General features: G+C 42.8%; 2 protein-coding genes and 1 long non-coding RNA gene across 8 annotated transcripts in view; 1 reads left to right on the top strand and 2 right to left on the bottom strand.

The window, feature by feature from the left end:
• Positions 1–5,058, bottom strand: part of SPAG9 (sperm associated antigen 9) — an 80,326-nt gene extending 75,268 nt beyond the window's left edge. For all 3 annotated transcript variants that reach the window (XM_081899578.1, XM_081899579.1, XM_081899577.1), the window contains exon 1: positions 4,611–5,058. In XM_081899578.1, the coding sequence (XP_081755704.1) occupies positions 4,611–4,916 (306 nt within the window). In that variant the 5' untranslated portion in view covers positions 4,917–5,058. The remainder of the gene's footprint in view (positions 1–4,610) is intronic.
• Positions 5,059–5,224: 166 nt separating this feature from the next.
• Positions 5,225–24,987, top strand: NME1 (NME/NM23 nucleoside diphosphate kinase 1). Of its 4 annotated transcripts, XM_081899951.1 has the most exons (6): positions 10,729–11,915; positions 12,790–12,881; positions 15,925–16,060; positions 17,275–17,376; positions 21,575–21,687; positions 23,420–24,987. In XM_081899951.1, the coding sequence occupies exons 3-6, from the start codon at positions 15,932–15,934 to the stop codon at positions 23,535–23,537; spliced, it is 462 nt and encodes a 153-aa protein (XP_081756077.1). In that variant the 5' UTR covers positions 10,729–11,915; positions 12,790–12,881; positions 15,925–15,931; the 3' UTR covers positions 23,538–24,987. The 4 variants fall into 4 exon arrangements, with proteins under 4 accessions (XP_081756079.1, XP_081756077.1, XP_081756078.1 ...); XM_081899953.1 differs by lacking the exons at positions 10,729–11,915; positions 12,790–12,881 and adding an exon at positions 5,225–5,349; XM_081899952.1 differs by lacking the exon at positions 12,790–12,881.
• LOC309363595 lies at positions 16,055–27,765 on the bottom strand. The gene is made up of 3 exons (XR_014165454.1): positions 27,601–27,765; positions 25,001–25,096; positions 16,055–16,156 (listed from the first exon to the last, which is right to left on the bottom strand). It is a non-coding gene; the product is annotated as an uncharacterized lncRNA (long non-coding RNA).
• Between the last annotated feature and the right edge of the window lie 117 nt (positions 27,766–27,882).

The raw sequence follows: 27,882 nt of genomic DNA, 5'->3' as shown, positions 1-27,882 counted from the left end.
AGAAGGAAGAGCATCTAGATCTATTTTTTTTTTGTTTTGGAACATCTTAGATATAAAGATCCCTTTTCAACTGAAGTTATTTTTCAGAATGCTCATTTTGGAAAAAGAACGTCATTACTTAGCAGTCACATGCAAACCACTGGCTGGTCATTTGATTCTTCCATTGCCTGAAACTTTCTAGTACACCAAGATTATACCTCACTCTCTGAAAACTCTTATCAGTTATGAGAAATCAACACGTGCATTAAAGGAACACTGAACAAAAGCAAAGACCATCATGACTGATACTTTGGCATCACTATTTTTAAAAAAGGCACACATGTATTTCTATTTGCACACACTTCACCACTACATACAGACATAAAGCATTCAAAGGGGGGAAATTCAGATGCTTTAAGTAATAATAATAAAATTATTATTATTATTATTATTATTATTATTTATTTATACCCTGCCCACCTGGCTGGGTATAAAAATATTAAAATACTGTAATACATCAAACATTAAAAGCTTCCCTAAACAGGGCTGCCTTCAGATGTCTTCTAAAAGTCTGGTAGTTGCTGCTCTCTTTAACATCTGGTGGGAGGGCATTCCACAGGGAGGGCGCCACTACCGAGAAGGCCCTCTGCCTCGTTCCCTGTAACTTGGCTTCTCGCAGTGAGGGAACCGCCAGAAGGCCCTCGGTGCTGGACCTCAGTGTCCAGGTAGAACAATGGGGGTGGAGGCACTCCTTCAGATATACTGAAGGATTAATTTGAATTCATTGCAGAAATAAAAACCCTACAGGAGTAAATGTGATGGCACCTTAAACCTAGGTTCTGGGCACAACAACGGAATGTCTAAGCACGCTTTTTTACAACAGGAATATAAAGCTGAAAATGAATGAACTGCAGCTAAAATATTACATTCATTTTTCACACCCTCCCTTCAGATGTCAAGGAAATAAACATCTATCTGACTCTTAGAAGACATCTGAAGGCAGCCCTGTTTAGACATCTGAAGGCAGCCCTGTTCTGATATATACTGTGAGCCACCCAGAGTGGCTGGGGAAACCCAGCCAGATGGATGGGGTATAAATAATAATAATAATTAATGTTATTATTATTATTGAGTGTATTTTTAATGGTGGCAGTCAAGTAGCGGAATGCCCTTTCCCTAAAAGGGCTTTCTTGGCACCTATGCTCCGGTCTTTTGCAGCGGCAGGTAAGCATTATATTTTTATTTTCTCAAGATTTTAATATTAATAACATACTTAATAACATAAGCTAATAAGATATACATAGTTTAAAATCTGAAACTTTAGATGCTGCTATGCATTTGTTTTTATTCCTGTTTCTGATTTATATCCTATATTTAAACACTTTATGATTGTGGTTTTATAATTCTATGTAATTTTTATCTCATTAAGCTCCCCAAAGACTGTTTTTGTCATTGGGAAGGATAAAAATTTATTCATTCATAACAGTTCTAAGGTCTCAAGCAGTCATTTTTTCCAGGCCTGCTATTCAACATCCATTTTACTTGAAAATGCCTGAAGTATATCTAGGAACCTTGCCACATGCAAAACATATACTTGGAGGAATCCAATGGGCAAGCAACAAATCACCAATATTTTACAGCAAAATATTTAACTATAAGCAACTAAGTCTCACAAGTTGCACAATTTTACTCCGAGAAGCCAATCCTGGGCATTTGTTTATGACATCTACAAGTATATTAACTTTGTACATTAGGACCACATTTTAAAATTTTGGCTTAACATAACTGGAAAACACAAGTTCATTTTTTCATTTGCACCTGCAGTAGAGTCAGCCAAGCATGTGCAAACAAGGTATAAATAGATTTTGCTGCTTTCCAAGCCACATGAACAAGCACTGCATGCATCTACAGTAACCCATTCACTTTATGGAGAGCAATACATAATGGCTTAACAACTAACTTCTACATGATTACTAAATGGTACATACTTAACACAAAAGTAACAAAATAGTGAAAACACTACAGCAACAGCATCTATGCATAGGTGCTGTTGCTACTTTGCCTCCTGGTGTACATTTGGAAGTTTGACACACTAGCAGTGATGAGTAAAATCTAAGTGAGAGGATCCTTACTTAAAGCAAGTCAATAAGTAATATGCAACCAATAGCTGTCACTGAAATTTCTATTTAAATCACAATTTATGCTCCACACAGCATCTTTATGAAGCTGGTTTGCCACACACAAAAATATATCAGGCAGGGCCAGGAACTTTATTCCCATCTCCTAATCCTAAAGGACTGACCACTTAGTAATAAAGATGTTACTTGCTAATTAAAAGGTAAAACCTGAGGTGTACATATACTATGTACAAAAAGCATACTAAAAATGTGTGTAGCTTACCTATCTTGATCCAGTTACATTGTAGCATATTATTGATTGCCATGGCATTCAATTTATTTTTCAGTTTAAAGCCACACACTGCACTAGAAAAATATTTCTTGTCCCTAGGCACCAGTATTAAACAGAATAACCAGGTGCTTGGTACACAATGCAGAGATATTTTTTTTTCTAAATTGAAAGCAACACTAATGATACCCAAAATTACTTCTGCTTGTAATAGTATAAATTGTTACTCTAAGTAAACAAAGCACATGTGAACTGCATATCAGCTGTGCAGGGTCATAGTCCTGCTCATATTTTAAAGTAGGCTGCTGTAGGGGAGAGAGGAGAAAAGATGCAATGCCACTATCTGTCCGACTAAGAAGCCAGGCTCTTCCCTCCATCAATTTCTACCTAGCAACAGTATTTACATCAGGTAAATAGGATGCAGAGGATGAAAGAGAAGGGATGCAGGACTACTGTATTCCAGTAGCCCAGCTGCGAGACTGGTACTTTAAGTGCTTCCTCTCCTTGGACTTTTCCATTCCTGTAGGTCATTAGATCTTTTATGTCAGAACTTGAACCTGACTTTGCTTATTTCCTCCTCCCTCCCGGTTTTCCTTTTGTGTTGTGTCTTATTAGACTGTGCGTTTGAGGCCAGGGACAGTATTTTTCATGATATGTAAAGCTATTCTGGGAGCCTTTTTTGCCTGGAGTGTAGGAGGGAAAAAATACTTTAATAAATAAACTCCATGCATTCAAAGCATCAAAGGGCCAACCTGCACGTGATGCTCAGTTGTGTGATTCTTCCCCTTGAAGTTTGATTTTGGTTTTGTTGTTGTTTTAATGAAAAGCAGCCTTGAAGATTTGAACAGAAGAGATGTGTGAGGTGGTCTGCTTAACCACTTTACTTCTTGCTCTATGTCCAGTCAAAATCTGCCTTCCTAGCTGCTTTCCCAACGCAGAGGAAATATACCAAGCATGGACTATATTGCGTTTATCACTGAGCACACTATGCTTGTTCTCAGCTTTTCTAGAAATTGGGTAGATACCACTGTACACGCTCTTCAAAAATCAGTAATATTATGAACGGTGGTATCTACCCATTTTCTAAAAAGTGCACAATTTGATAAGTAACAAAGGCAATAACATGATACGGTAGCAACAAAGTCTAAAATGTGATATAAATAATGTGGCACTCACCACTGATGTTTAAGATGCTGACTTTTCAGTGAAGGACTATTTGGTTACACCACCTGTTGCTCTAACTGACATTTTCATCCATCAGTCCTGAAGACAATCACTGTCCAATTCCAGGGAGTACAGACTATCCACATCTTAGGCATTTATCTAGGCTTCATGTTGCATGATTAACATGTGACAGCTACCCACTAAGGAAGTTACCATGCTGCCCCAGAGAAGAGGAGCGTTGAAAACAACACAAGGAACCTTTCAGAAGTCCAGGCATTACTACAGCGTAAGAATCACCTTGGCCAGAATTCTAGAGTTTAACAGCAGCCCAACCAATTCCGTGAGGAAGCTCCCAGGCAAGATACTAAAGCCCTGCCACATCACCCTCTGCTCCACACACAACAGCATTTATCCTCTGAGTTATGGAACACACCAGGCTCTCCTGCAGGTCCTGCCCTGGCAGCTTCACACTACTGTCACTGTGTCAGCCTGCTCCCTCAGCGTTTTCCTTCCACTTATGTCCACTTCCTTCCACCCCACTTGCATTGACATATGCCACATCCATGGGGGCTCAGTGCTGCTACAGTGGTACCTCGGGTTAAGTACTTAATTCGTTCCAGAGGTCCGTTCTTAACCTGAAACTGTTCTTAACCTGACGCACCACTTTAGCTAATGGGGCCTCCCGTTGCTGCCGCGCAATTTCTGTTCTCATCCTGAAGCCGAGGTAATATTTCTGGGTTAGCGGAGTCTGTAACCTGAAGCGTATGTGACCTGAAGCGTATGTAACCCGAGGTACCACTGTACTTCTTTGTGTCGTCGTCCCCCAACTGCCACACCCAAACCTGCACCAGCGAAGTTGACTCATCTCCCTCCCCAAAACTTTCATCCCGCCAACACCCCCAGACGCCACTCCTCCAAAACACATACACATCCCCCTCATTTCTTCTTCTTCTTCTTCTTCTCTCTCACGTGCGGAAGCGGACCCCCTCCCCTTGGGACCCTTCCTGGCGGCCCTGCAGCAGCAGCAGCAGCCCCAGCCCCCCGCCCCGCTCCTCACTCACCTCCTCGGCCTGCTTCCGCAGCGCCTTCTCCCGCTCGTACTGGGTGAGGAGCTGCTCGTTGTCGTCCCGCAGCAGCTCCAGCTCCACGCTGGTCTCCTGGCTGTGCGCGCAGACCGAGTCCAGGTTCTCCAGCACGGCCACCACCAGCGGCATCAGCTCGGCCACCACCTCCTCGTCGTAGCGCCCGATGAGCCGCTCGAACTCGCGGTAGATGGAGCCCGCCAGACCCGACACCCGCTCCGACATCATGGCCGGGCCGGGGCCGCCCGGGTCCTCCTGGTACACCACGCCGTCCGCCAGCTCCATGGTCTCGCAGCGCAGGGCAGCACGGGCCGGCCGAAGAGGAGGCGAAAAGCCCCTGGCAGGAGAAAGAAGCAGCAGAGGAGCAGCAGCAGCACCGCCCGCCCGCCTGCCTCCCTCTGCAGCGGGGCCTTGATTACAGCTCAGCGCGAACAGGAGGGAAGCTTGGGTGACAGGCGCGCGGCACTGACCTCACCCACGGCGCCGGAGTGGAGGGAGGGGGCGCGGGGCAGTGACGTGTATCGGTGGGCGGAGGCACCGGCGCCCCCGAGTATTCGAAGAATTGGGGCGAGGGGCGGGACTAAGGCTGACTGACGTGTGGTGAGCGTGGGACTGGGCGGGGCCCCAGGACACGGGCGTGGCCGTGGCGCTGTCAGTGAGAGGGAAAATAGGGCAACGTGGGAGGCTAGGCCTCCTCTGACATCCTCAGGTCCAGCCGGTGGGTCTTTTTTCTTCAGGCGCAAGCACCACAGGGAGGTTTGCATACACATAAAGAGTGACAAGAGCGTTGTGGCACCGTGAGGACTGGTCTAGGATGATGACACGACAGCCCAACTTCCTCAGATGCAATCCTAAGCATGCTTCTTTGTATATAATGAAAACCTATTTATACTGGCTTTTGCCCCCTTGCAAGGGGATCCCAAGAAGAAAACAAAATAAGAATTTTTCAAATTGTGTATGTGTTATGTTGTCGTGTATGTTAATATATTTATTGCAGGCAACTAAGAAAATAAGAGATATTCAAGTCTGAAAACATTTCAGCTTCTGCTTTCTCCGGTTGCTCCGATGGGAATTAAAGGGTGCTGCCAAAAGGAAAATACAAAGAACTGTAGAATTGGAAGGGATCCCGAGGATCATCCAGTCCAACCCATTTTCAGTAGAGGTGGTCTGTAAGGGGATTGAACCCACGACCTTGGCGTAATCAGCACCACACTCTTAACCAACTGAGCTAAATGGAACGAGTAAATTAAAAACCATTAAAAGTCCAGCAGAATAAAAAATGTTTTTTGTTGCCTGCCTAAATGTAATCAGGTAGAGGACCGGTCTCATGTCTTTGTAAATGGTATCACTGAGTTTAATTATTCCAAGGTAAATGTGGCTAGGATTGCAGTAACCCTCACAATGTGTGTTTAGCCCATGCTATTTATACATCACCATGTGTATACCACACTATAGAATGATGTTTTGAAAATAAAGGTCTCAGCCCCAAGGTGCTTGCAATATATGTTTTGACACTGGGGATGAAGAAGAGAGAAAAACAAAAATAATGAGGAATGAATGTGAGGAAAATTTGGTTGGGGTCGTTTTGGCTCCTTTTGGTTGGGGTTAAAACAACAGATTCAAGAGAAAGTGGGATGATGTAAGAAACAATGAAAATCTATTATGCTCTAAAATGTCAGAGGGCAAAAGAGAAAGGTACTAAAATACAGTTTACAGGATTTTATAAAGTATAAACAGCCAAGAACAGGAATGAGCATAGCCTGTAACTTGTTAAAAACATTTACAACTGTTGTCTGTGAAGAAAATGACATGTGCTAAACGGAGTGGAGAAAAAAGCCTTTCGGACTTCTGTGGAAAAGAAGAACAAGAAGAAGAAGACATATCTGTCTTTTTATAATTATTATTCAGAAGCAGCAGAGTGGTAGCAACAGAGGAAGGAAAATGACGGGTGTGTCCAAACTTAAGTCTTGTGATGTTCTGAATGCATTCCAGCCACTAGGTCAAGTCTGTCGCATGGGCGTGAAGCAGAGATTATGTATGTGGCAATTTTGCACTGTAGTCAGATTCTGCTTCCTTATTGCCTCTGCTGGAAACTTCCTGTGAAAACAAAACTCAGAAGTGCTAAAGGCATTATAGCCAAAACAAATTATGGTACTGATGCTGCAGAGAATTCTTTTGGGCAACTGGAGAGCTCAAATAATTTTGTTTGTTTGTTTGTTTGTTTTCTTGAATGTTGAAATCTCATTCTCTAACTCTCTTAAGTTTGCTTAAGTCTTTTAAACTTTAAAGTAACCAATAGACTTTCTGACAGCTAGGATTGACTTTGTCTATATCATGGGTAGGCAAACTAAGGCCCGGGGGCTGGATGCGGCCCAATCGCCATCTAAATCCGGCCCATGGATGGTCCAGGAATCAGCATGTTTTTACATGAGTAGAATGTGTCCTTTTATTTAAAATACATCTCTTGGTTATTTGTGGGGCACAGGAATTCGTTCATTATTATTTTTTTCAAAATATAGTCTGGCCCCCCACAAGGTCTGAGGGACAGTGGACCAGCCCCCTGCTGAAAAAGTTTGCTGACCCCGGTCTATATTAATGTTTGTGAAAGCAACAACTTTTATTATATTAACAGTTCACATGTGTTGGTGATTTGAGCTCCCTCTACTGGTCCTGCCAGAGCACTGGATATTCATATTTTTGCTTTTCATTCAATACAGTATGTTTTTCATCACTGAATAGTTACATTTTCAAGGGAAATATCTGTAGAGCATGAGAGAAAACCTAATAAGGGAAAATGGCAACTACCTGGCTTTCTTGAAATGCCACAAACTGACCAGAAGGATAGGCAGTAAAAAAAAAAAAGTGCAGGGAACCCAATTTGATGTTATTACAGGCCCATTTATGCTTAGGCTTTAACTTATTTAAAGTAATGCATCACTTAATAAAGCTGCCCCAAGCTCTTTCAATGTTAAGTGTAAAGCAAGCATTGCAGTCCCCCAAGAAAACATGATGTGAAGAATCAAAGAGGCCAAGTGACTTTGGGTGATATCCAATATTGCCTTCACAGACCTGCCCTTCCTCTCTAACTCTCCCTGCAGCCCCAAATTATTTTCTCTAGACTGTCCCCCAACCCTCCAAATCAGATCTGCAGGGCATGTGTGGTGCTGCAGTGGGGAGGAGAGGAAAGGGGAGTTCTTCTAGTAGACAGACATACTTGGATATCACCCTTTGCCTGCAACAACCCCAGCCTGCACATTCACCTGGAACAAAGTCCTATTGAGTTCAGTAGGGATTACTTTTGAGTAAATATGTACTGTATAGGATTGTGTTGTCAGTGGGTTTTTTTCGTTTGTTTGTTTGTTTGCTTGCTTCATTGGCACTAAGTTCATGCCAATTTTAGCATAGTTTTATTATTTAATAGTGAAGCACTTTAAAAAGCTCAGAATACATAAGTGTTGCCCATGGCTTATATTCTATCTAATCAAAAAGTGTGGCTTTTTCAATCATCAGCAAAGGACCCTAGTTTCACTTGGTTCATGAATCAAGGGATAGAAAACAGGAAGCTCTAGGTCAGGAGGTAGAGAATGGAATCTTTCCTAGGTGGATAACTTTTAAAGTTAAATAAGGCTGCTACCCTAAACATGCCTACTCAGAAGGAAGTCCCTTTGAATTCCCAGGGAACATGAACACAGATTTCCAAACAGGTTGTACATATTTTTTTCCGGATTTTCATTTGTGACTCAGCATTAAGGGGAATTAATTCAGTTTAAAAGATATTTTAAAGCAGGCTTCCTCAACCTCGGCCCTCCAGATGTTTTGAGACTACAATTCCCAGCATCCCTGACCACTGGTCCTGCTAGCTAGGGATCATGGGAATTGTAGACCAAAACCATCTGGAGGGCCGAGATTGAGGAAGCCTGTTTTAAAGCATTAAAATAATATTAAAATCCACAGTAGCTTCAAAAGCCACTTCCACATCTCTGGATAGTCTTGCCTAAACAAAAATCTTTTAAGCAGGCACTGAAACGGATACAGCGCAGCTGCCTGCCTGGTATCAGGGGTACAGTTAGACAACTGTAGCTGTAGTACTTCTTACTCTCAAGCAATGAAGCTGCTGGTTTCAAAAACTAAATATGAGTTGCAGTGGTATCAATAGCCCCAAGTGCATGTTCAACAGAGTTTTATGCTCACAGTATTGCTGCTTGACGGGGCTTAAAAAATCAACAGTGAGGGAAGTGAGGAATGGAGAATAACCTTGTACATATTTCTGCAAAAGCAGCAGTTGGAAAAGGGAATTGAGAAAGCATCAATGTGCTCACACAATAATCTGGGGGTACACGTGAATTACCTTTGATTCTTGGCTTTATTTCATGTATATAGTTATCAATGCTGTGCTGTAAAAGCCATTATTGCATTTTCCACTAGAGAGCAGCAAAGACTCGCAATTTATTTACAGCACCATCCTATGTACGTTTACTCAGAAATAACACTTTGTTTGGTGAGCTTATTCCTAGGTAAATGGGTATAGGATGGAAGAATGAATGAATGAATGAATGAATGAATGATTGCATGTAATATCACCTTTTTATCCAAACAGTTCAAGGTGGTGTGGTGCTCCCCATTCCTCATTTAATCTGCACAAGAAGCCTTTGAGATAGGTTAGGCTGAGAGGCAGTGACTAGCCCAGTGTGCTTCATGGCCGAGTCAGGATTTGAATCCTTGTCTCCAACATCCTAGTCCGACACTAACCACTACATCACACCCAAAGGCTGACTATGTAGAAGAATCCACAGGACTCCAAATAAAAATCAACAGGTATGAGGATATATTAATTAACACTTGGAAGAAGTACCTTGGCATAATATGTTTTGGCTGGAGCTATAATGTGGCCTTTGGATTAATCACTTTTATTTTTCTTATTCCCTCTCAATAATGCATGCTGTACCTATACATCAAGACTTTCAATCCAGTATTTTTGCATGGGCATTTTGACATAGGTGACCGTAAGGCAAGAATAAAAGCTGTTATTAAAAATCTAATAAATTTGTGTTTGGAAATGGTTAAGCATCACAAGTAGAGTGTATTTTCAAGCTGATGGCTAGCAAGTTGAATATTTAACATTTGACTTATGACTTTTAGATCATTCGTACACTGGCAACAGTGAAGGAATCAGATTGGGAGAGCATATTCCAGAAAATGCACCATCATCCCAGAATTAGCTAAGAGTATGGCATTATATAAAGATGCATACCATGAGGTTCAAATTATCTGGTATGTTGCATGCGCGGAGTCTCGGTGCAAGATTTAAACTTTAAGATCATAATCATGGATCAAGGTCCTTTCCTGGCAGTCATTCACAAGGAGTATTTAAGGACATCATGCTTGGGTATGTTGATCCTACAATCCCACTGTTCCAGGAGACGGCCAGTGCACAATATTGTCCTAATCATATGCACTCCCAGCAGCAAACCAGAGACCAAGATAATACTATTAGACGGTAGCTATCAGCCACTCCCACAGGGTCCTTGGCATTATGTCAGTAAGAGCTGTTTGACAGTGGAACGAACTCCCTCGGTAGTTTGCGGACTCTTCCTTGGAGGTTTTAAAGCAGAGGTTGGATAGCCATCTGTCATGGATGCTTTAGTTGAGATTTAGTTGAGATTGCTGCATTGCAGGAGGCTGGACTAGATGAGCGTTGGGGTCCCTTTCAGCTCTATGATTCTATGTCACCTCCAGTTACCCATGCAGAAAAAGTACCAATCCATGCCCAGGGACAGCATGGCTGTCACTCCTTCCCACATACAGAGCACAAGCACAATCCCTCCCACTAGCATAGAACAGTGCCTCCCTCTCCAATGCCTGTGATCACCCAAAACTCAATAGGCTTCTGTGTAGAAATCAGAGGCTCCTCTGCCAGCAGCAGGAGTGCCAGCTTGGCCCTGCGACTGTGAGTGCCCGGGGCCATGCATGGCTCTGGCGCCGAAATTTGCAGGTGCCCAGTCACTTTGTGGGGAGTTTTGTGGGTACTCAGGCACCCAGGGAGCCAGCACCTATGGCCAGCAAAGGGTTCAAAATGTGTTGGGGTGCTTCCACATTGCACATAGCATGTCTGCTCCAATTCAGCCGTAAAGAGCAAGTTTTCATGGGGAAAGCACAGGGGCCAAAAAATAATAATAATTAAAAAATGCTCAGACAGGGACCTGTGCCTAGAAAGGTAGCATGAAAGCAAATCTGGATGACCCTAGATCAGGGGCAGGTCATGCTCTAATCCAATAATAGGTCATGCTGCCAGAATAAGCAGCAGGTGGCTTTCAGATAGGAGCTAATAGCCTTTCACTGCAGGAAAGGAAAGAGCAGAAAAAAATAAACAATGATTTCATTATGGTTGAAATGAAATGAGTGAAAACACATCTCTCTCCAAAAGTGACATGAAGGGTCTGTTCTCTCACAAGCCGGCTACCACATGGGCTGTGTACACACTATACATTTAAAGGACATTCTTTCCTTCAAATAATTCTGGGCACTGTATGTTGTGGGTTGCTGGGAATCGTAATTCTGTGAAGGGTAAACTACAGCGCCCATAATTCTTTGAGGGAAATATTGTGTTCCAAATGTGCTTTACAGGTATCATGTGTACTCGGCTTCTGACTCATACCTCTGTAACTTGGAAATAATTATAAAGGGTTGTATCCACTGCTTCCACTTCCTCTCCTCTCCCTCACCCCACCCCACAATATCTTCCAGAATCTGCTCCAGAGGATCCCCAAGCCTGATTTTGGGGAGTGGGGAGCTGGAGGGTACAGGAGAGGAAGAAGATGAAGCACTGGATATGGCCCTCTTGGGTCTGAAGAGAGTCAAACTGCACAGTCTGCAATGGAAGACTGAATTTTGATCTGACTAGAAAAGATGAGGCTCCTCCAAATTATTATTTATTATGTTTTTAGATATGCTGTAAACTGCCCAGAGTGGCTGGGGAAACCCAGCCAGATGGGTGAAGTATAAATAATAAAATTATTTATTATTATTATTATTCCTTCAAATCAACCTGAGTTGAGGGACAGCTAAGGACCTCTACTGTACCACTGGAAATCTGTGAATACCATAAGTTATCAGGATTTGGTTGCGCTCTCCGCATAAATAGGATTTATTTCTAGGATTTATTTATTACTTGGTGCCAATGGCAGCTTCAGTGGGACATGGATTTCATCAGGACCACAGTGTGTAGGCGGAAATGGTTAATCCCCACCTCCAGAGCAACTAGGGAAAATGCAGGATACAACTATGGTAAGCAAAAGCAATAAGGCTTCTTTTTACAGATCTGGGTGAAGAATACTGACAGATTATTAGAAATGGGAAGTCTGCATTTAGGAAAATTTGCCACTTTAGGTATTTCTCTCTGTTAAAATGATAGGAAGGAAATATATACACTGGATATACACACAGAGAGAGATGGTGCTGACATTACCTTTATTAGTAGGAACAGCCACACTGAAAATGCTGGTACTCGTGTGTCTGGAATCACAGCTTGAGTGTTAAAGGGTAGGATAAAAGGATCAAGGGCACCAACAGGAAGGAGAAAAAAAGACCAAGGATCAATCCAATTATTGGATTAAAAGACAAATGGCAAAAGGCTGAAGTACAGTACAAATAAAGAATCAAGCAGCGAAAGGATAAATAAGGTGAAGATACTAAAATTATATCAATACTATGCAATGTGGAAAGGTGATAACAAACAGCTTGTGAGGATGCTAAAGAGGGAATAGGATCCTGATGATTCAGGGTGCTTCCAGGCTGCTAGTTTTGGGTGGGATTCAAGAACATGCCAGCAAATTAAAGTTAATATGGTGCCTTTGCTCAACAAACCTACTTCCCTCCAAAACTTTTTTCTCTCTCTTTGCAATAAGGAAAGTGATGGGGGAATGCACTGAAAGTATGAAATAACAGTTGCTTGACATAATGTTTTATTGTAAATTGCTTTGGGTTGCACTGGAAAAATAAAGTAAATAACAACTTAATTAATTAATCTATTAATGGCAAATAACCTCCCTGCAAATGCATCAGACTGCATGATCAATAAATAGCTGATGTTGTCTAGTCTCTTCACAAACTTTGTGCGTGGGGAGAAAATCAGGATGAAAATACTCCCACTCTCTAGTAGGATTGGCAAACCCTTGGGGCCAACCTGAAGTCCTGAGGTTTACCTGGCTGCTCCCCCCTCCTGGGTAACAGTGGGAAGGCTTAATTCTCCAGGTGGGTGAGAATGCTTTTAACATATCATTATTGTTATTGTTATTCCTTCTATGTGCTGTAGAGGGGCAGATGGGGCTGGTCAATCTGGGAAGGTGGCCCATCCAGGAAAAGAAAAACTCTGATGCTAGACCTCTGCTGCCTTGCAGGATATCTTTGGGAGAAGAAAATGCTAAGGAGTAAAGTCTACACAAATCTGGAGTGGAGTCCCCAAGATGGGTGGATGGTGCCTTGTACAGCTCCTGCTGCAAATCCTACAGCCAACTAGTGCCAAGCATATTGCTGTGCTTTACTTTGGACCATATCAAGGAGGCCAGCAGGGGTGGCCTTGTCATCTGGGCAGCCCAGGACCTCCATACACACTTTCCCGAGAACACGTTTCCAAGCACAATTCAAAGTGTTGGTGCTGACCTTTAAAACCCTTAATGGCCTTGGTTATCTGAAGGAGCGTCTCCACCCCCATCATTCTGCCTAGACGCTGAGGTCCAGTGCCAAGGGCTTTCTGGCGGTTCCCTCGCTGCAAGAAGCCAAGTTACAGGGAACCAGGCAGAGGGCCTTCTTGGTAGTGGCACCCGCCCTGTGGAACGCCCTCCCACCAGATGTCAAAGAGAAAAATAACTACCAAACTTTTAGAAGACATCTTAAGGCAGCCCTGTTTAGGGAAGCTTTTAATGCTTAATAGGTTATTGTATGTTAGTGTTTTGCTAGAAGCCGCCCAGAGTGGCTGGGGAAACCCAGCCAGATGTGCGGGGTATAAATAATAATAATTATTATTATTATTATTTCCAGCCTTGCGCCCTGGGGAGTTTGTTGCAGTGCTGCTAACTTCACCCCCAAGGCTCATTCAATTGTCTGTCTCAAGCAATCCCGTCTGATAAACTTGTGAAGCAGTTTTTGAAGCCGGCGGCAGATGGCGCCCAAAGCACCAGGAAGTTGTCCCTGCTTTGCCAATAAGCTGAAGACCTAAGGCAGCTAATGGGTATGGTGAGAAGGGAATGTACGGTACCTGAAGGAGTCCCACTGTGAGGCTGGGCTGTAGCCAGGCTGGGGGCTGTAGTAGCGACAGTGTTACCACAGCCACCAGCACGAGCGGATTCACAACAGCAGGCAGACAGGTACGGGCACAAAACTGGGTGGGAGAGATGGCTCAAGGAGACCCGGGGTGCTGGGGGAAGAGACAGAGGTGTCTCAGAGGTCATAAGGTGTGGCAGAAGCAGCAGTGCTGCAGAAACTGTCAGAAAAGGGATGTGGATGACAGCATGAGATGGAGGCAGGAGAAGGCTTATGGAATTAGTGTACTTAGAGGGCAGTGTGTAGGCATTTGAGGCAGGCAGGAAGGGGTGTCTAGCAAGCACATGGGCATTTTAGAAGTCTCTGTGGAAGTGAAGTTCACCTTCGAGATCACCATGCCCCATATAGGCCTGGTCAATCACTTCAGTCTGCAGAACTAGCACTGTTACAGGTGACACACTTCAGAACTCTCCCACTGACCACAGGTAGGTGCCTTAACTGTGCTCTTTTTGGCACATGCTAAAACCATATGTTTAGGCAAGCCTATCCAGATATGTAGAATGTTGACAAGTGTTTAAATCTTGTTTTTAGCTTACTGTTGATTTTAATTTTTTTAATGCTTTAATTGTTTTCAACTGTTTTTACTGAAAATTTAATTGTCTCATTCTTTTTGGAAACTACTTCAAGAGATATTTTTTTTTACAGTCAAGCAGTACAGTGGTACCTCGGGTTAAGTACTTAATTCGTTCCAGAGGTCCGTTCTTAACCTGAAACTGTTCTTAACCTGAAGCACCACTTTAGCTAATGGGGCCTCCTGCTACCGCCGCGCCACCGAAGCCCGATTTCTGGTCTTATCCTGAAGCAAAGTTCTTAACCTGAGAACCTAAGCACTATTTCTGGGTTAGCGGAGTCTGTAACCTGAAGCGTATGAAACCCGAGGTACCACTGTATCTATTTTTTGTGAAATGAGTAAATAATGCAATGCAGTACAATTATATAATTATAGGAAACTCTTGCTATTGAAGCTGTAGCAGGGATAGGGTACCTCTCACCAGACTCTGCCAACATAGTCAGTGGTCACAGGGGCTGATGGGATTTGGAGTCCACCAACCAGTGAAGGGCCAAAGGTTCTGTATCCTTGATATATATAAGGACTGGAGTGACCATCTGTAAGGGAAGCTATAGTAGAGCATTTACTGCATAAGGGGGTTGAATTAGATGACCTTTGAGGTGTATCTCTCTCTATCCTATGAAAATGTGCACTTTTCTGAAAAGCTCTTTGAAGTTTAACATAATAAATATAATTTAGTAAGTATATCAGAAACATGTAGCCTATAAATGCTTACAAGGTTGCATACTGTTTACAGTAAAATGACTATTATCAATCAATCAATCAATCAGTAAAAAAAACTTTATCTGTAACTACTCTGATCCTAAACACACCAAACTGAAAATAAGGTTTCTGTTAGTTTCAGTCGGTACGAACAGTGAAATACATAATCCTCATACAGGCATTAGGTCTTCTATGAAATATGGCCCCTCTGTATTACTTGGAAAGTGAAATTGCCATGTTTCAAGTTGAACAATTGTAATTAGTATCTTGGGCCTTGTGGGGGGATAACTTTCACATTTATCTGCTCAGTGTCGTAATTTTGTTATGAGAACATATGGAAATGCCTGTAAAGCCAGATAAAAGTTATGAACCAGGCTATATCCATATCTCAGTTTCTGTGTAAATTGGAGTACACCTGTAATATAACTCCTTTCTTAACTGACTGTAATGTTTCTATATTCTTCAGTGCTAAACTGACTGTATATGCAGCTATTTGGCACATTTGTGGGACCACTGCTGTGCTGGTTATCCTCTGATGTAAGATGAATAGTGTGTGTACACTGCGCCTAATCCACTTAACTGATGGGTTGTCCTCAGTCTAATACTGCATAATGCTGCAACAGACTGAGACTTTTTAAACCCTCCAGACTTCTGCCATAGCAGGATTTAGATCTTGATCATATCGCTGCTTTCCTATTGCAGTAGGACAATGGCTTCAGTTGCTGAGCGGACTTTCATCGCCATCAAGCCTGACGGAGTACAGCGGGGCTTGGTGGGAGAAATTATCAAGCGATTTGAAAGGAAGGGATTCAAACTGGTAGCCATGAAATTCATGCATGTAAGTTTCTGCCGAGGTATTGCCAAGCATTGTTCTTCTGTTGCAGAATTGCCATGCGTTGTTTATCGGTCTGTTGTAAGCCTCTCAAAGCGGACTCTGAACAGAAATAAATTTGAAGTAGTCAGTTTTGAACTGCAGCACATTGCAGCCTCCGTAGCTACGACCCCAAGGAGAGTCCACAAATATAGGTGGCTGGGTTGATGACCTGTCCATCAACCTATACATACCCCTCAGCAGTACATAGCATAATATCCAGTTCATTGCATACAGAGTACATTATGGTGCAATGCCTAGAGCCCTGGCCAAGGGTGGTGTAGTGGTTAGCATGTTGGAGAGACCTGGGTTCAGACACCCGATGAGACATTTGTAGTGACTACAATCATTTGCATAGTTACCTGGGGGAAATCTCCATTAAACTCAGTGCTGCTTACTTCCGACAGCATAGGTTCAACTTCTAAAACTCATTGAACTGTAACTTTAATTAGGAATGCAAACAGTTTTGCAAATAAATGTTTCCATTGCTACTGCTAGCACAAAGTAGGCACCCCTCCAAGGAAGAAGTACCCCCCCCCAAAAAAAGAGAAAGAAGAATCTGCTTGATTCTCAGACTTCCTCTATATTAATCCTTATTCACTGACTTCCTCTACATTAATATGTCACAAACTGTAGTAAAATTCAAAAGCCTCATTATCGCCTCATTCACTTGCCAGAGGGTCTGTCAATTACCCTGGAATTTTGGCAGCTATTGTTATGATTCTTACTCTGAAAGAAATGTTCTGGAACTGTGCTATAGCCAAATTTCATTCCTGCTCCACTACACCACTGATCCATTATTTTACAATATAACTTTCTGGTAATATTTTGGATCCTTTCCAATATCTAGCAGAAGGTAAAGCCACGCTGAGTACTCTAATTTTAGTAAGCAGCTGTCCTTAGTCAGAAAGGTGTGTCCTTACAGGTATATTTTAAAGTTAATGCTTCAGATTTTCTTGTGGGTGTTCAGTTAACTTGAGTGGAAATCATCTTGCTGAATGAACCAAAATAAATATTGTTTAAAATCTGTACTAGCCGGCTAAACCAATATTGTAATAAAGTGCTAGGGCCAATATTTGACAAGCAAGCGTGCAATTTAAGGATTAATACTACTCTTGTAGTTAATTTTATTTGACTTAAGATGCTCTTAAGTTCTTATGCTAAGCATTTTATTCCTGCAGGCCTCTGAAGATCTTCTCAGTGAACACTACAGTGACCTGAAGGATAGGCCATTCTTTGCTGGGCTGGTTAAATATATGCACTCTGGACCTGTTGTAGCCATGGTAAGTCTTCAGCAAATAACCTTGATTTCTTTAAAAAGCAAATGAACTTCATGCAGCAAGCACTGAGAAAAGAGATGCAGTTTGGTTGCATCTTCAGAATATATGCTATATGTATTCTTGTGGAAGAAAACAAAACAATATGATTGTTCTAAACCTCTTAATAATAATAATAATAAAAAACAACCTCTGATACTAATAATGGACAAGGCCACAATATCACTAAGAGCCTAACTTCTACATTTTTATGTGGAAGTGCTTCCATTCCTTAAATAGAATAAAAAGAGACCACTTTAAATAATGCCCAGATTCAAAATATGATTGACAAATGTAACATAATGTGATTGCCTAAATAGAAAGTAAAGTTCTAAGGAAAGACTGGCATTTTAATTTATTTTCAAATGGAGAATTTCAGGGTTAGCAATATTAATACTACTAATCATGATAATTAATTAAATTTGTATATCGTCCTCCAGCCAAAGATTGCAGGGCAGTTCACGACACAAAAATACAAAATGAGAACACAAAACGCATAATGAAAACAAAAACCAACCAACAACACCCTCCCACAAATGTGTTCAAAAGGGCATGGAATGTTAATCAGCCAAAGGCCAATTAATTGATCTAATTGTAACCACAGATCTTTGAAAGGCTGGCAAACTATGGCCCCATTTAGATAACCACTATTAGAATCTTATCGTCACATAGCAATGAAATAAAAATAAGCAGTGATCATAGCAACTACACAGGTTACATGTACAAAACTGCACTGTTGCCTTGGGATAACTCCCATCGTCCCATAGCAATTGGTCGTTAAAAGTAGCAACTGTGCAGCAATATTAACGAGTGTAAAAAAACCCCCTCCCAACCCTCTATCTTCTTCTAGATGAGCAAGGCCTGCGAGAATTACAAAAATAGCTGCCTTCCCTTCAGTGCTTTGTCCAGGCTCTGATGTTGTCGTTGTCACAGCATCTTGCTACCTGAGAGATGAAAACTGCATCTTATGCCCAGACCATCCTAGGCTCTGCCATCTCTCGGTTCTAACAATCTGTCCATACTTGATAATTCACAATGGATGCAGGCATCCAAATTATGACTGTGGGTGGGCATGGTGGAGAGGTGGAGAGACTCAAGGATATAGAAATCAGACCCAGCCACAGTTTATGTGCTTCTGTATAAGTCAAAGCGTACACCTGGAGTTAGTGGCCTGCCTGAATTAACAGTTTTTGAATGGAAATAGGAGGCAGTAGATCTGTAAATGTACTCTGGAATCGGCAATGTAAGCCTCTTATGTCTACATGTTCAAATTAACCCCAAGCGTTTGGTTCAGATTCTACAAAATGGCACTGCCACTGTATAGTTCAATTCCTTATCCCCCCCCCCTTTGTTGTAAAAGTGGATAAGCACCCATCAGCAACAAAAACTGCTGGCAGCTTTGAACATGTCTTCTTGCTAATTGTGAAACTATCTATCTGCTGAGCACTTTAAGATTATATTGGAATAAAGCAATGAGTTTGAAAGGTGTTACAAGCAATAGGGGTTGGAAACAATGTCAAACATTTTTTTCTCTCTTTAGCACTATACTTGCATTGGCCCATAATCTAGTATTTTGCCTGTACTAGTTTAGAAAAAATGGGTGCTTTACTGTCTGAGAAGAGGAGGAACAAACTTCCTTCGGATAAAATACACAAAATGAAAGGTTCACAAGATAGCAGAGCTTTTATGACATGATGGTTTGTTTACTTTTCATACACATTATTTAAGGGACTACATGAGCACGTTATTTATGTTTGAGTGGTAATTAGAGAAAAATCTAAAATGTGTGTCTGACTTGTTAGCTCTCCGTTGGTGCAATGGGGAAAACATTTGCTGCTTTGAGATTCTAAACTATGCCCACATTATGTTCAGAGGAGAGATGCAGTGGAATGCCTGTGCAGTCGTTCCTTGGTTGATGAACGCCTTGGTTGACGAACTTAGACATTTTGGCTCCTGAATGCCGCAAATCCGAAAATGAGTGTTCAAGTTTGCGAACGTTCTTTGGAACCCGAACGTCCGTTTTGGCTGTTGGCATTGTTTCTGGGGCCAATCAGCCAATCAGCCTTTGTTTACGAATGTTTTGGAAGTTGAACAGACTTCTGGAATGGATTCTGTTCGTCAACCAAGGTACAATTGTAAATGTTCATTTATGCATCTGTGGCCAGAGAGAGAGAAACGGAAGATGTTGTTCGCTGTGTATCATTGTAAAATTTGTCACTTACTGGTTAGTAGGGATAATATGTTACACAAAAGGTATCATGGTTTCTCTAGCAGTCCAATACAGTGGTACCTCAGGTTACGGATGCTTCAGGTTACAGACTCCGCTAACCCATAAATATAACCTTCAGGATGAGAACAGAAATCGTGCGGCGGCAACGGGAGGCCCCATTAGCTAAAGTGGTACCTCAGGTTAAGAACAGTTTCAGCTTAAGAACGGACCTCCGGAACGAATTAAATTCTTAACCCGAGGTACCACTGTAGATGAGATAATAAAATTATCACACAAGTTGGGGTCCAATGTGTTGGGGATCGCCTCTGTTAAAATGTATCCCTCTACCTGAAAATTTGCATTTTTGTGATGGCTATTGGTGTTTAGCAAATAAATTTGACTGGCTGACCCACCAACATACACAATGTGGCAACACTCAGCCACAAAAGCAGAAGGGGATTCCCCCCCCCCCAGGCTACCAAATGAAAAAGAATACCGTATTTTTCGCACCATAGGACGCACTTTTTCCCCTCCAAAAATGAAGGGGAAATGTGTGTGCGTCCTATGGTGCAAATGTAGGCTTTCGCTGAAGCCTGGAGAGTGAGAGGGGTCGGTGCGCACCGACCCCTCATGCTCTCCAGGCTTCGCGGACCTCTCCGCAAGGAGCCGGAGCGCTCCGGCTCCTTGCGGAGAGTTGCCAGCATGCCGAAGCCTGCGCGCGCTGAGCTCAGCGCGCCCAGGCTTCGCGGACCTCTCCACAAGCAGCGGGAGTGCTCCCACGGCTTGCAGAGAGCTGCCTGTTTGCGGGCTGGGGTCGGGGGAAGCTCGAGCTTCCCCCGCCCCAGCCCCGCGCCTGGGGGGGGGGGAAAGAATTTTTTCCCCTTTATTTCCCCCCCCCAAAAAAATGGGTGCGCCCTATGGTCCGGTGCGCCCTATGGTGCGAAAAATACGGTAGCTCATAGTCAGAGTAAACTGTACTGGATGGAACAGATGGACCAGTGGTCTTGCTAAGTAAGAGCCAGCTTCATATGTTCCTGTGAGCAACACATTCATTCTGGTCATCTAAGTCCCATAAAAATCAGTGGGGCTTAAATGGGCATAATGCTATACAGTGGTACCTCGGGTTACATACACTTCAGGTTTCATATGCTTCAGGTTACAGACTTCGCTTACCCAGAAATATTACCTCGGCTTAAGAACTTTGCTTCAAGATAAGAACAGAAATCGTGCTCCGGAGGTGTGGCGGCAGCAGGAGGCCCCATTAGCTAAAGTGGTGCTTCAGGTTAAGAACAGTTTCAGGTTAAGAACAGACCTCTGGAATGAATTAAGTACTTAACCTGAGGTACCACTGTACTGTACTTGGTTCTGGTCACAGTCCATACAGGCCCATGGAAAGCTTCAAAGTTTAATTAGTTACAACCAAATTCTATTAATTAAAGCTGAGTCAAAATTTCTCATAAGACATTGTCTGATAAATCTTCTGAGTTTGTTCCTTTTTCTCACCCTAGAAGAAGGCCACTTAATACCATTTCCCCAAATTTCCTCAAGCATTTTATAATGGCAGCCTTTTGTTTGTTTCACAATGTCCCAGAACTATGGATAGATAATCTAAGGAATCATGGAGGGTGTAAAATTGTGACCAGGCTACCAACCCAGAAAAAAAGATTTTAAAAAAGATTTAGGTTAAAATATTTAAACTGTGCTAAATTCCACTGCTAGTGGGAAGCCACACCCTTAAGCAAATGTTGGATAATTTCTCCCCCTCCCCTCGGAAGAATTTTGTGAAATGGTCCCCTGCTTTTTCCTCTGTCCACTGATGGGGTAAATTCCGAGAGGCCATTTGCACACTGCTGTCTTATTCACACGGTGGTGGAGTTGGTGAGAATATTGTGATATACTGACTTTTACTCTTTTACTGCAACAATCGTTTTAATCTCAGTTCTTTGGTTGTTGAAGGTATGGGAAGGCCTCAATGTAGTTAAGACCGGAAGAGTAATGCTGGGAGAAACTAATCCTGCAGATTCCAAACCTGGCACAATTCGCGGTGACTTCTGTGTGCAAGTTGGCAGGTAAATTCCAAATTGTCGTCTTACAAAATGGAATTGCTAACTAGTTCTAGTATACATGCAGTTAGGATACAAATATTATATCTGTGCATTATTATTATTATTATTATTATTATTATTATTACTGTACAGTACTCAGAAGGTCAGCAGTTCGAGTCCCCACAACGGGGTGAGCTCCCGTCCCTGCTCCTGCCAACCTAGCAGTTCGAAAGCACGTCAAAGTGCAAATAGATAAATAGGTACTGCTCTAGCCGGAAGGTAAACGGCATTTCTGTGCGCTGCTCTGGTTCGCCAGAAGCGGCTTAGTCATGCTCCCTCGGCCAATAAAGCGAGATGAGCGCCGCAACCCCAGAGTCGGTCACGACTGGACCTAATGGTCAGGGGTCCCTTTAGCTTTACCTTACTTTTCTGTGTATTAGACAAGGATTTTTTTCAATGAAGTAATGTATAAAAATAGGGGTCATCTTATACATGGGTAGTAGAGAGGGGGGACGGGGGACTGGTTGCTGCCACGAGCAGGAGATTGTCAGTGGCGGTAGTGCGCGTGATAAGTGTCTGCATCAAGGGCTTTTATTGATTGAGTGGGCGATAGGCAGCCTCTGGGGGCGAGCGGTCAGACGTTTGTTGGCTTCTGGAAGTGTTGTTTAGGGGGCTAAGTGAGCAATCCTCTCCCCCCAAAAAACAACCCTGGGCAATCCTCCCCCCAAAATGCTCAACAACTCTGTGCAAATCCCCCCATTTTATTAATTCTGTCCCCCAAAATAGGGGGCGTCTTATACACGGTGGCATGTTATACATGGAAAATTATGGTACTACTACTACTACAGTCGTACCTTGGTTTTCGAATAGCTTAGTTCTCAAACATTTTGGCTCCCAAACACTGCAAACCCAGAAGTGACTGTTCCAGTTCGTGAACTATTTTTGGAAGCTGAACATCCAATGGGGCTTCCATGGCTTCTGATTGGCTGCAGGAGCTTCCTGCAGCCAATCAGAAGCCGCACTTTGGTTTCGAAACGTTTTGGAAGCCAAACAGACTTCTGGAACGGATTCCATTTGACTTCCAAGGTATGACTGTATTTTTAAAAAGACATTTGGAGTGTAAATTAATAGTTATGACCTGAACAGCTGGTGCTTCTCATAGTAGCTCCCCAACATTACAGCAAGCCTAACAAGCCCTGCTTTTGCCTTTTTCATTATCTCAGTGCCTGTATTTTCCATAGTTCCTCCTGCCACATTTCCTTATGCTACTGCATGTGATGGCCTTGGTTATGGAGAGAGGCTGGCCTGCTAAAAACATCAAACACTGCTGTTGTAGCACCTCAGAGTTCCTTTACAAAGAATACATTGTGCGATATTGTTTTCCCCTTTGAGCACCATAGGCTTGTCTAACAAGTAGCATTATAAAAACTTTGGACTGTGGTTTACATTTAAGACTTGGAAACTTTGCACACAGTTTAATATGCCCTGTAGGAAATAAACACTTTGTCTAAGGAGGGTGCAAAGGAGTGGAAAAGAAATAGCTTGTTATAGTAGCAAACAATTACTGAAACACAAGGGTTTCACGTTACATCCAGCAACGACATTTCTCTGTTGCAGCATATGGAGTATATTAATATGTGGGGAGGGGTTATTGTCCATTTGTCAATACATAACAGCCAATAAAACTATTATTTCTATGTTTTTCTGTTTGATTACCATAATGATCAAATTCTTTTCAACTTTATTGCCCTTTCAGAAATATAATTCATGGCAGTGACTCTGTAGAAAATGCTGAGATTGAAATCAACCTATGGTTCACACCAGAAGAAATTGTCGACTACACAAGCTGTGAGCACCCATGGATCTATGATTAAAAACTTGTGTATTCCTTTGTTATGTTTATCTGGAAACAGTTCCTACCTCCAATATCCTCTAAAATTGTTTCCCCAAATGCCCTGTGTGATTTATAAATGTTAATTGTATTTGTTGTGCTGACTGAAGGTTTTAACTAAACTGGAATATACTTTTATTCATTAGAAAAGTAAATGGGGTGAGGGGCTGTTGAAGAAGAGAACACACTTTTGCTCTCCTTCAGCAGTTATCAAACGCACATGCTTAATTTTATTATATTTACTGTACTCAATGGAGTCAACCATTACTTTAGGTTGTTCATATTTATGAGTTTGCAAGATGAGAAGGGCTGTTTAGGACAGCCCTGTTTAGGGAAGCTTTTAATGTTTAACAGACTATTGTATTTTAATATTTTGTTGGAAGCTGCCCAGAGTGGCTGAGGAAACCCAGCCAGATGGGTGGGGTATAAATAAATTATTATTATTATTATTACTACTACTACTACTACTACTACTACTATTATGAGAAGCTATTGTATACAAACCATTTGCCACTGAATATGTTACACAAGTGATAAATAACATACTCCCTGAATGGATCAGCAGAGTGGCTCTTCTGTTTCACCTTAAAATGTCAGGTCATGAATGCAGCAATGCAAATCATTACACTACAGTGTAATTTAAATATGGTGTAATCACAGCATATTGAATACTTATAGAATGTAATCTATTTGATAGATAGATTTCATAAAATTTATATACCACCTGACTGTAAAAAAACAACAACCCTCAAAATGGTTTACAAAAAGAATAAAGCAATGAAATTATCAGTAAAAACAATTATTTAAAACATACAAAAAATTAAAACCAGTAATAAACTAAAAACAGATTAAAACACACATCAACATTCTAGATATCTGGGTAGGTGCCAAAAGTGCACAGTGAATGTGCTTGTCTGATATCAATAGGCAGGGAGTTCCAAAGTGTAGATGCTGCCACACTAAAATATTGAGTGCCAGTTCTACAGACTGAAGTGGTTGAATTGGCATATGAGGTGATCTTGCATGTAGACTGGTCCCAAGTTGCTAAGGGCTTTATATACTAACAATTTGAACCTGACCCGGTAGCAAATTGGCACGGAACACAGGTGTTATGTGCTGGCTCTTATCAGCAATCGTGCAGCAGCATTCTGTACTAACTGCAACTTCTAAATCAGGTGCAAGGGAAGCCTCACAAGAGTACATTACAGTAATCCAGCCTTGAAGTAACCAATACCTGGACTACTGTGACCAAGCTTTCCTGGTCCAGGAATGGGTGTAGCTGCTGTACCAATTGCAGCTGGTAAAAGGCACTGAGGCTACCTGAACCTCAAGTGACAGAACTGGATTCAGAAGCTCCCCAAAACTGCGAACCTCTTCCTTCAGGGGGAGTACAATCCACCCAGGGCAGGCAACTGACCCAATTTCTCAGACATGGGAGTTACTCACCCACAGTGCCTCCATCTTGCCAGGGTCCAAGTTGAGCTTGTTTTCCCTCATCCATCTCACCACTGCATCCAAGCAACAGCCCAGAGCCTGTATGGCCTCTCCTAATTCAGCTGTTATAGAGAAATAGAGCTGAGTTATGTTATGGAGAAACAGACCCTGCCCTAAAACTCCCAATGACTGCTCCCAGTGGCTTCATGCAGATAGTAAATAGCATTGGAAATAAGAGGACGTCAAGTGGCAGCCCATAACATAGCTGCCCAGGGAGCCGAAAAGCACCTTCCCAATGCTAGTCTCTGGACTCTGTCCCAAAAGCAGGATTGGAACCACTAGAATACTGTGGTCCCAATTCCCATTCCCCAGAGCCAGTCCAGAGGGATTCCATGGTGAATGAACAAGAGATCAAGAAGCAGAAGCAAGGTCACACTCTCTGTGTCCTGCTCTCTGCAAAGGTCATCCATCAGGGCGACCCAGGGAGACTCAGGCCCCTGACCAGGTATTTGTAACTAGCTGATAGTTGCTCTAGCCTAAGGGGTCCAGAGTCAATTGCTTTAGGAGCTGCCACACTTTAGCAGTTGCCCCTTTCAAGGCAGCAGGGACCATCCCTCATACAATGAAGTGTTAACTACACTCTAGACCCAACCAGTCAGCTGCCCTCTGCTAGAATTAGTAAGCCAGGAGGGACAGGGGTCAAGGGGACATGTGGTCAGATGTACTGCTGCCAGCACCTTGCCCACATCAGCAGATTGCATAAGTTGACAGTGTTCCCACAACACATCCTCAATAGTGGCACTGGATAAAACTTAATTGTAACAAATATTGGCAAATTTTAAATGTTGGTTTTGCTTCTAGTGGATACACATGGGTTGCGGTATCACTTTGAAAATAAAGCTTTATACAGATGGTTATTAAACTCTTTTATCCCCTCTAATTCTAACTCTGCTCATAGGCCATTTTAAGGCAAGATTAGTATAGATGCTTATGAAATGCATTATGAGAAAAGGCGATTAATACGAGGGACATTCACTAAGTTGTGCCTCCTGTCACTCATTTCTATTACTCTGTTTGTTGTTGGAAAGGAGGGCATTGTACAGTATTGCTTCTTAATTCTGTTGAGCTTCATTACATCTGCGTACATGTTTCCTTATCCTGATTACATGAGCTATAAAAACGTAATTCATGCTATGTATCACAGTTAAGAAAGCAGACAGGCTGCTCTTCAGCATGATTGGCTTGTACGTTTGAAAGCTCAGATCATGAATTATAATTTCTCAACTCTGATCATAAGAAATCGCCTTACACCAGGTCATTCCAGTAGTGTCTCCTCTGACTGGTAGTGGCTCCCCAAAGTATTGACAGAGGTCTCCTCCATGATCTGCCAGCTGCTCCTTTTAAATGGAAATGCTGGGTTTCAACCTGGGATCTTCAGCACATGAAATCCTGAGCAGTCCTCCCCAAAACTATGTTCCTTTCCACAGTGCAAACCCCAGTTTAGCATGTTTGATGATCAAATACATATGATTGTTTATTTTCTCCACAAGACTTAAAAGCAGCTGAAGATCCACCTGAACTGGACCCAGGCTACAGCACTGCAAGAAAGGGTGCTAACACTTTCGCCTGCCCAGTTTCCCCACTAGAAATTACATCCATGAAGCTGGTATTAGTATTGGTGGTGGGGGATGGGTATCCTCATTACATGTTCCTGCCTCAACTGGTGTCAGTGGCGTAGCGTGGGTTGTCAGCACCCGGGGCAAGACAAGTAATTTGCGCCCCCTAACCCATGGATTTGCGCCCCCTAACCCATGGATTTGCGCACCCTAACCCTAACCCCCAGATGTTGCGCCCGGTGCGGCCGCCCCCCCTGCACCCCCCACGCTACGCCACTGACTGGTGTTAATAGCATCTTTTGCAGGAGGAGGGGAAGAGATTTTCAGCAAGGAAATTGTGAAAAATAACTTCTGTCCTGAGGGCCTGATCTATTTGGGGATGCGTGGGTTCCTTTAACTATTAGCAGGAGAAGTAATGGATCTCCTTTGTAAATAAGTCAATTTGAGGAGTGATTGGAGGAAGTGGTTAAAGGCTGCAACATGTTAATGGGAGCAAAAATACCTCATGAAATTATTACACTGAGAAGCCTGTGATACTGTGGAAAGCAAAGTTACATGCTTGGGCTTGGTGGAAAAATCAAAGCACATCATAGCACAGTTTACACGTTCTTGGCAAAAAGGCAGAGGACTTTAAGTTGCGTTGTTTAAAAAATGGGAATCCCAGACAGTCTGCTACAAAGCATGTTTTATCTGATTTTATCAGCTTCCCCTCTGCATCAGAGAGGCAGGCTTGTACTGATGGGCTCTCCGTAGCTAGAGCAGGTGGAGAACCTTTTAGGATCCACGGGCCAGATTTTTATCAGGATCTGCCTCACAGGCCAAATCTGACAGGTGAGCAGGAGCACCCACCTGTCAAAATCCCTATCCGCTCCCATCAGCCCCCTGGCCCCATGCAGATTAAAATCCCTGGCTTTTGTCACCTACGAACGTGACTGAGGCTGCAACCCCATCCCCATTTCCCTGGGAGCAAGTCCCACTGAATTCTATAGGACTTACTTCTAAGTAGCGGACAAGATTAGGGGTACCCTATATAACTCGGGTCCATTCATTTCAACGAGTTCTGAGGATAAGCAATCTCCGGGTTGCTTTGTGCTGTATATTGTTCAGACTGTTTCCTCCACTGACTGGAGTGGAGAAAACACAGAAATGCTGCTGGCATGTTTTCCCCCTCCAACTCGGGATCCTGGGGCGAGGCGGGGAACCACCATCTGCTCAGATTGCAAAAACCAAAGCGGCGGCGAGGGACCTCCGCGGAGTAGGAGGAGGAGGAGGCAGCCC

This window comes from Podarcis melisellensis (assembly GCF_964234715.1).
Source record: "Podarcis melisellensis genome assembly, chromosome: 2".
Classification (NCBI taxonomy): Eukaryota; Metazoa; Chordata; class Lepidosauria; order Squamata; family Lacertidae; genus Podarcis; species Podarcis melisellensis.
This window is presented reverse-complemented; position numbering and strand designations above follow the sequence as displayed.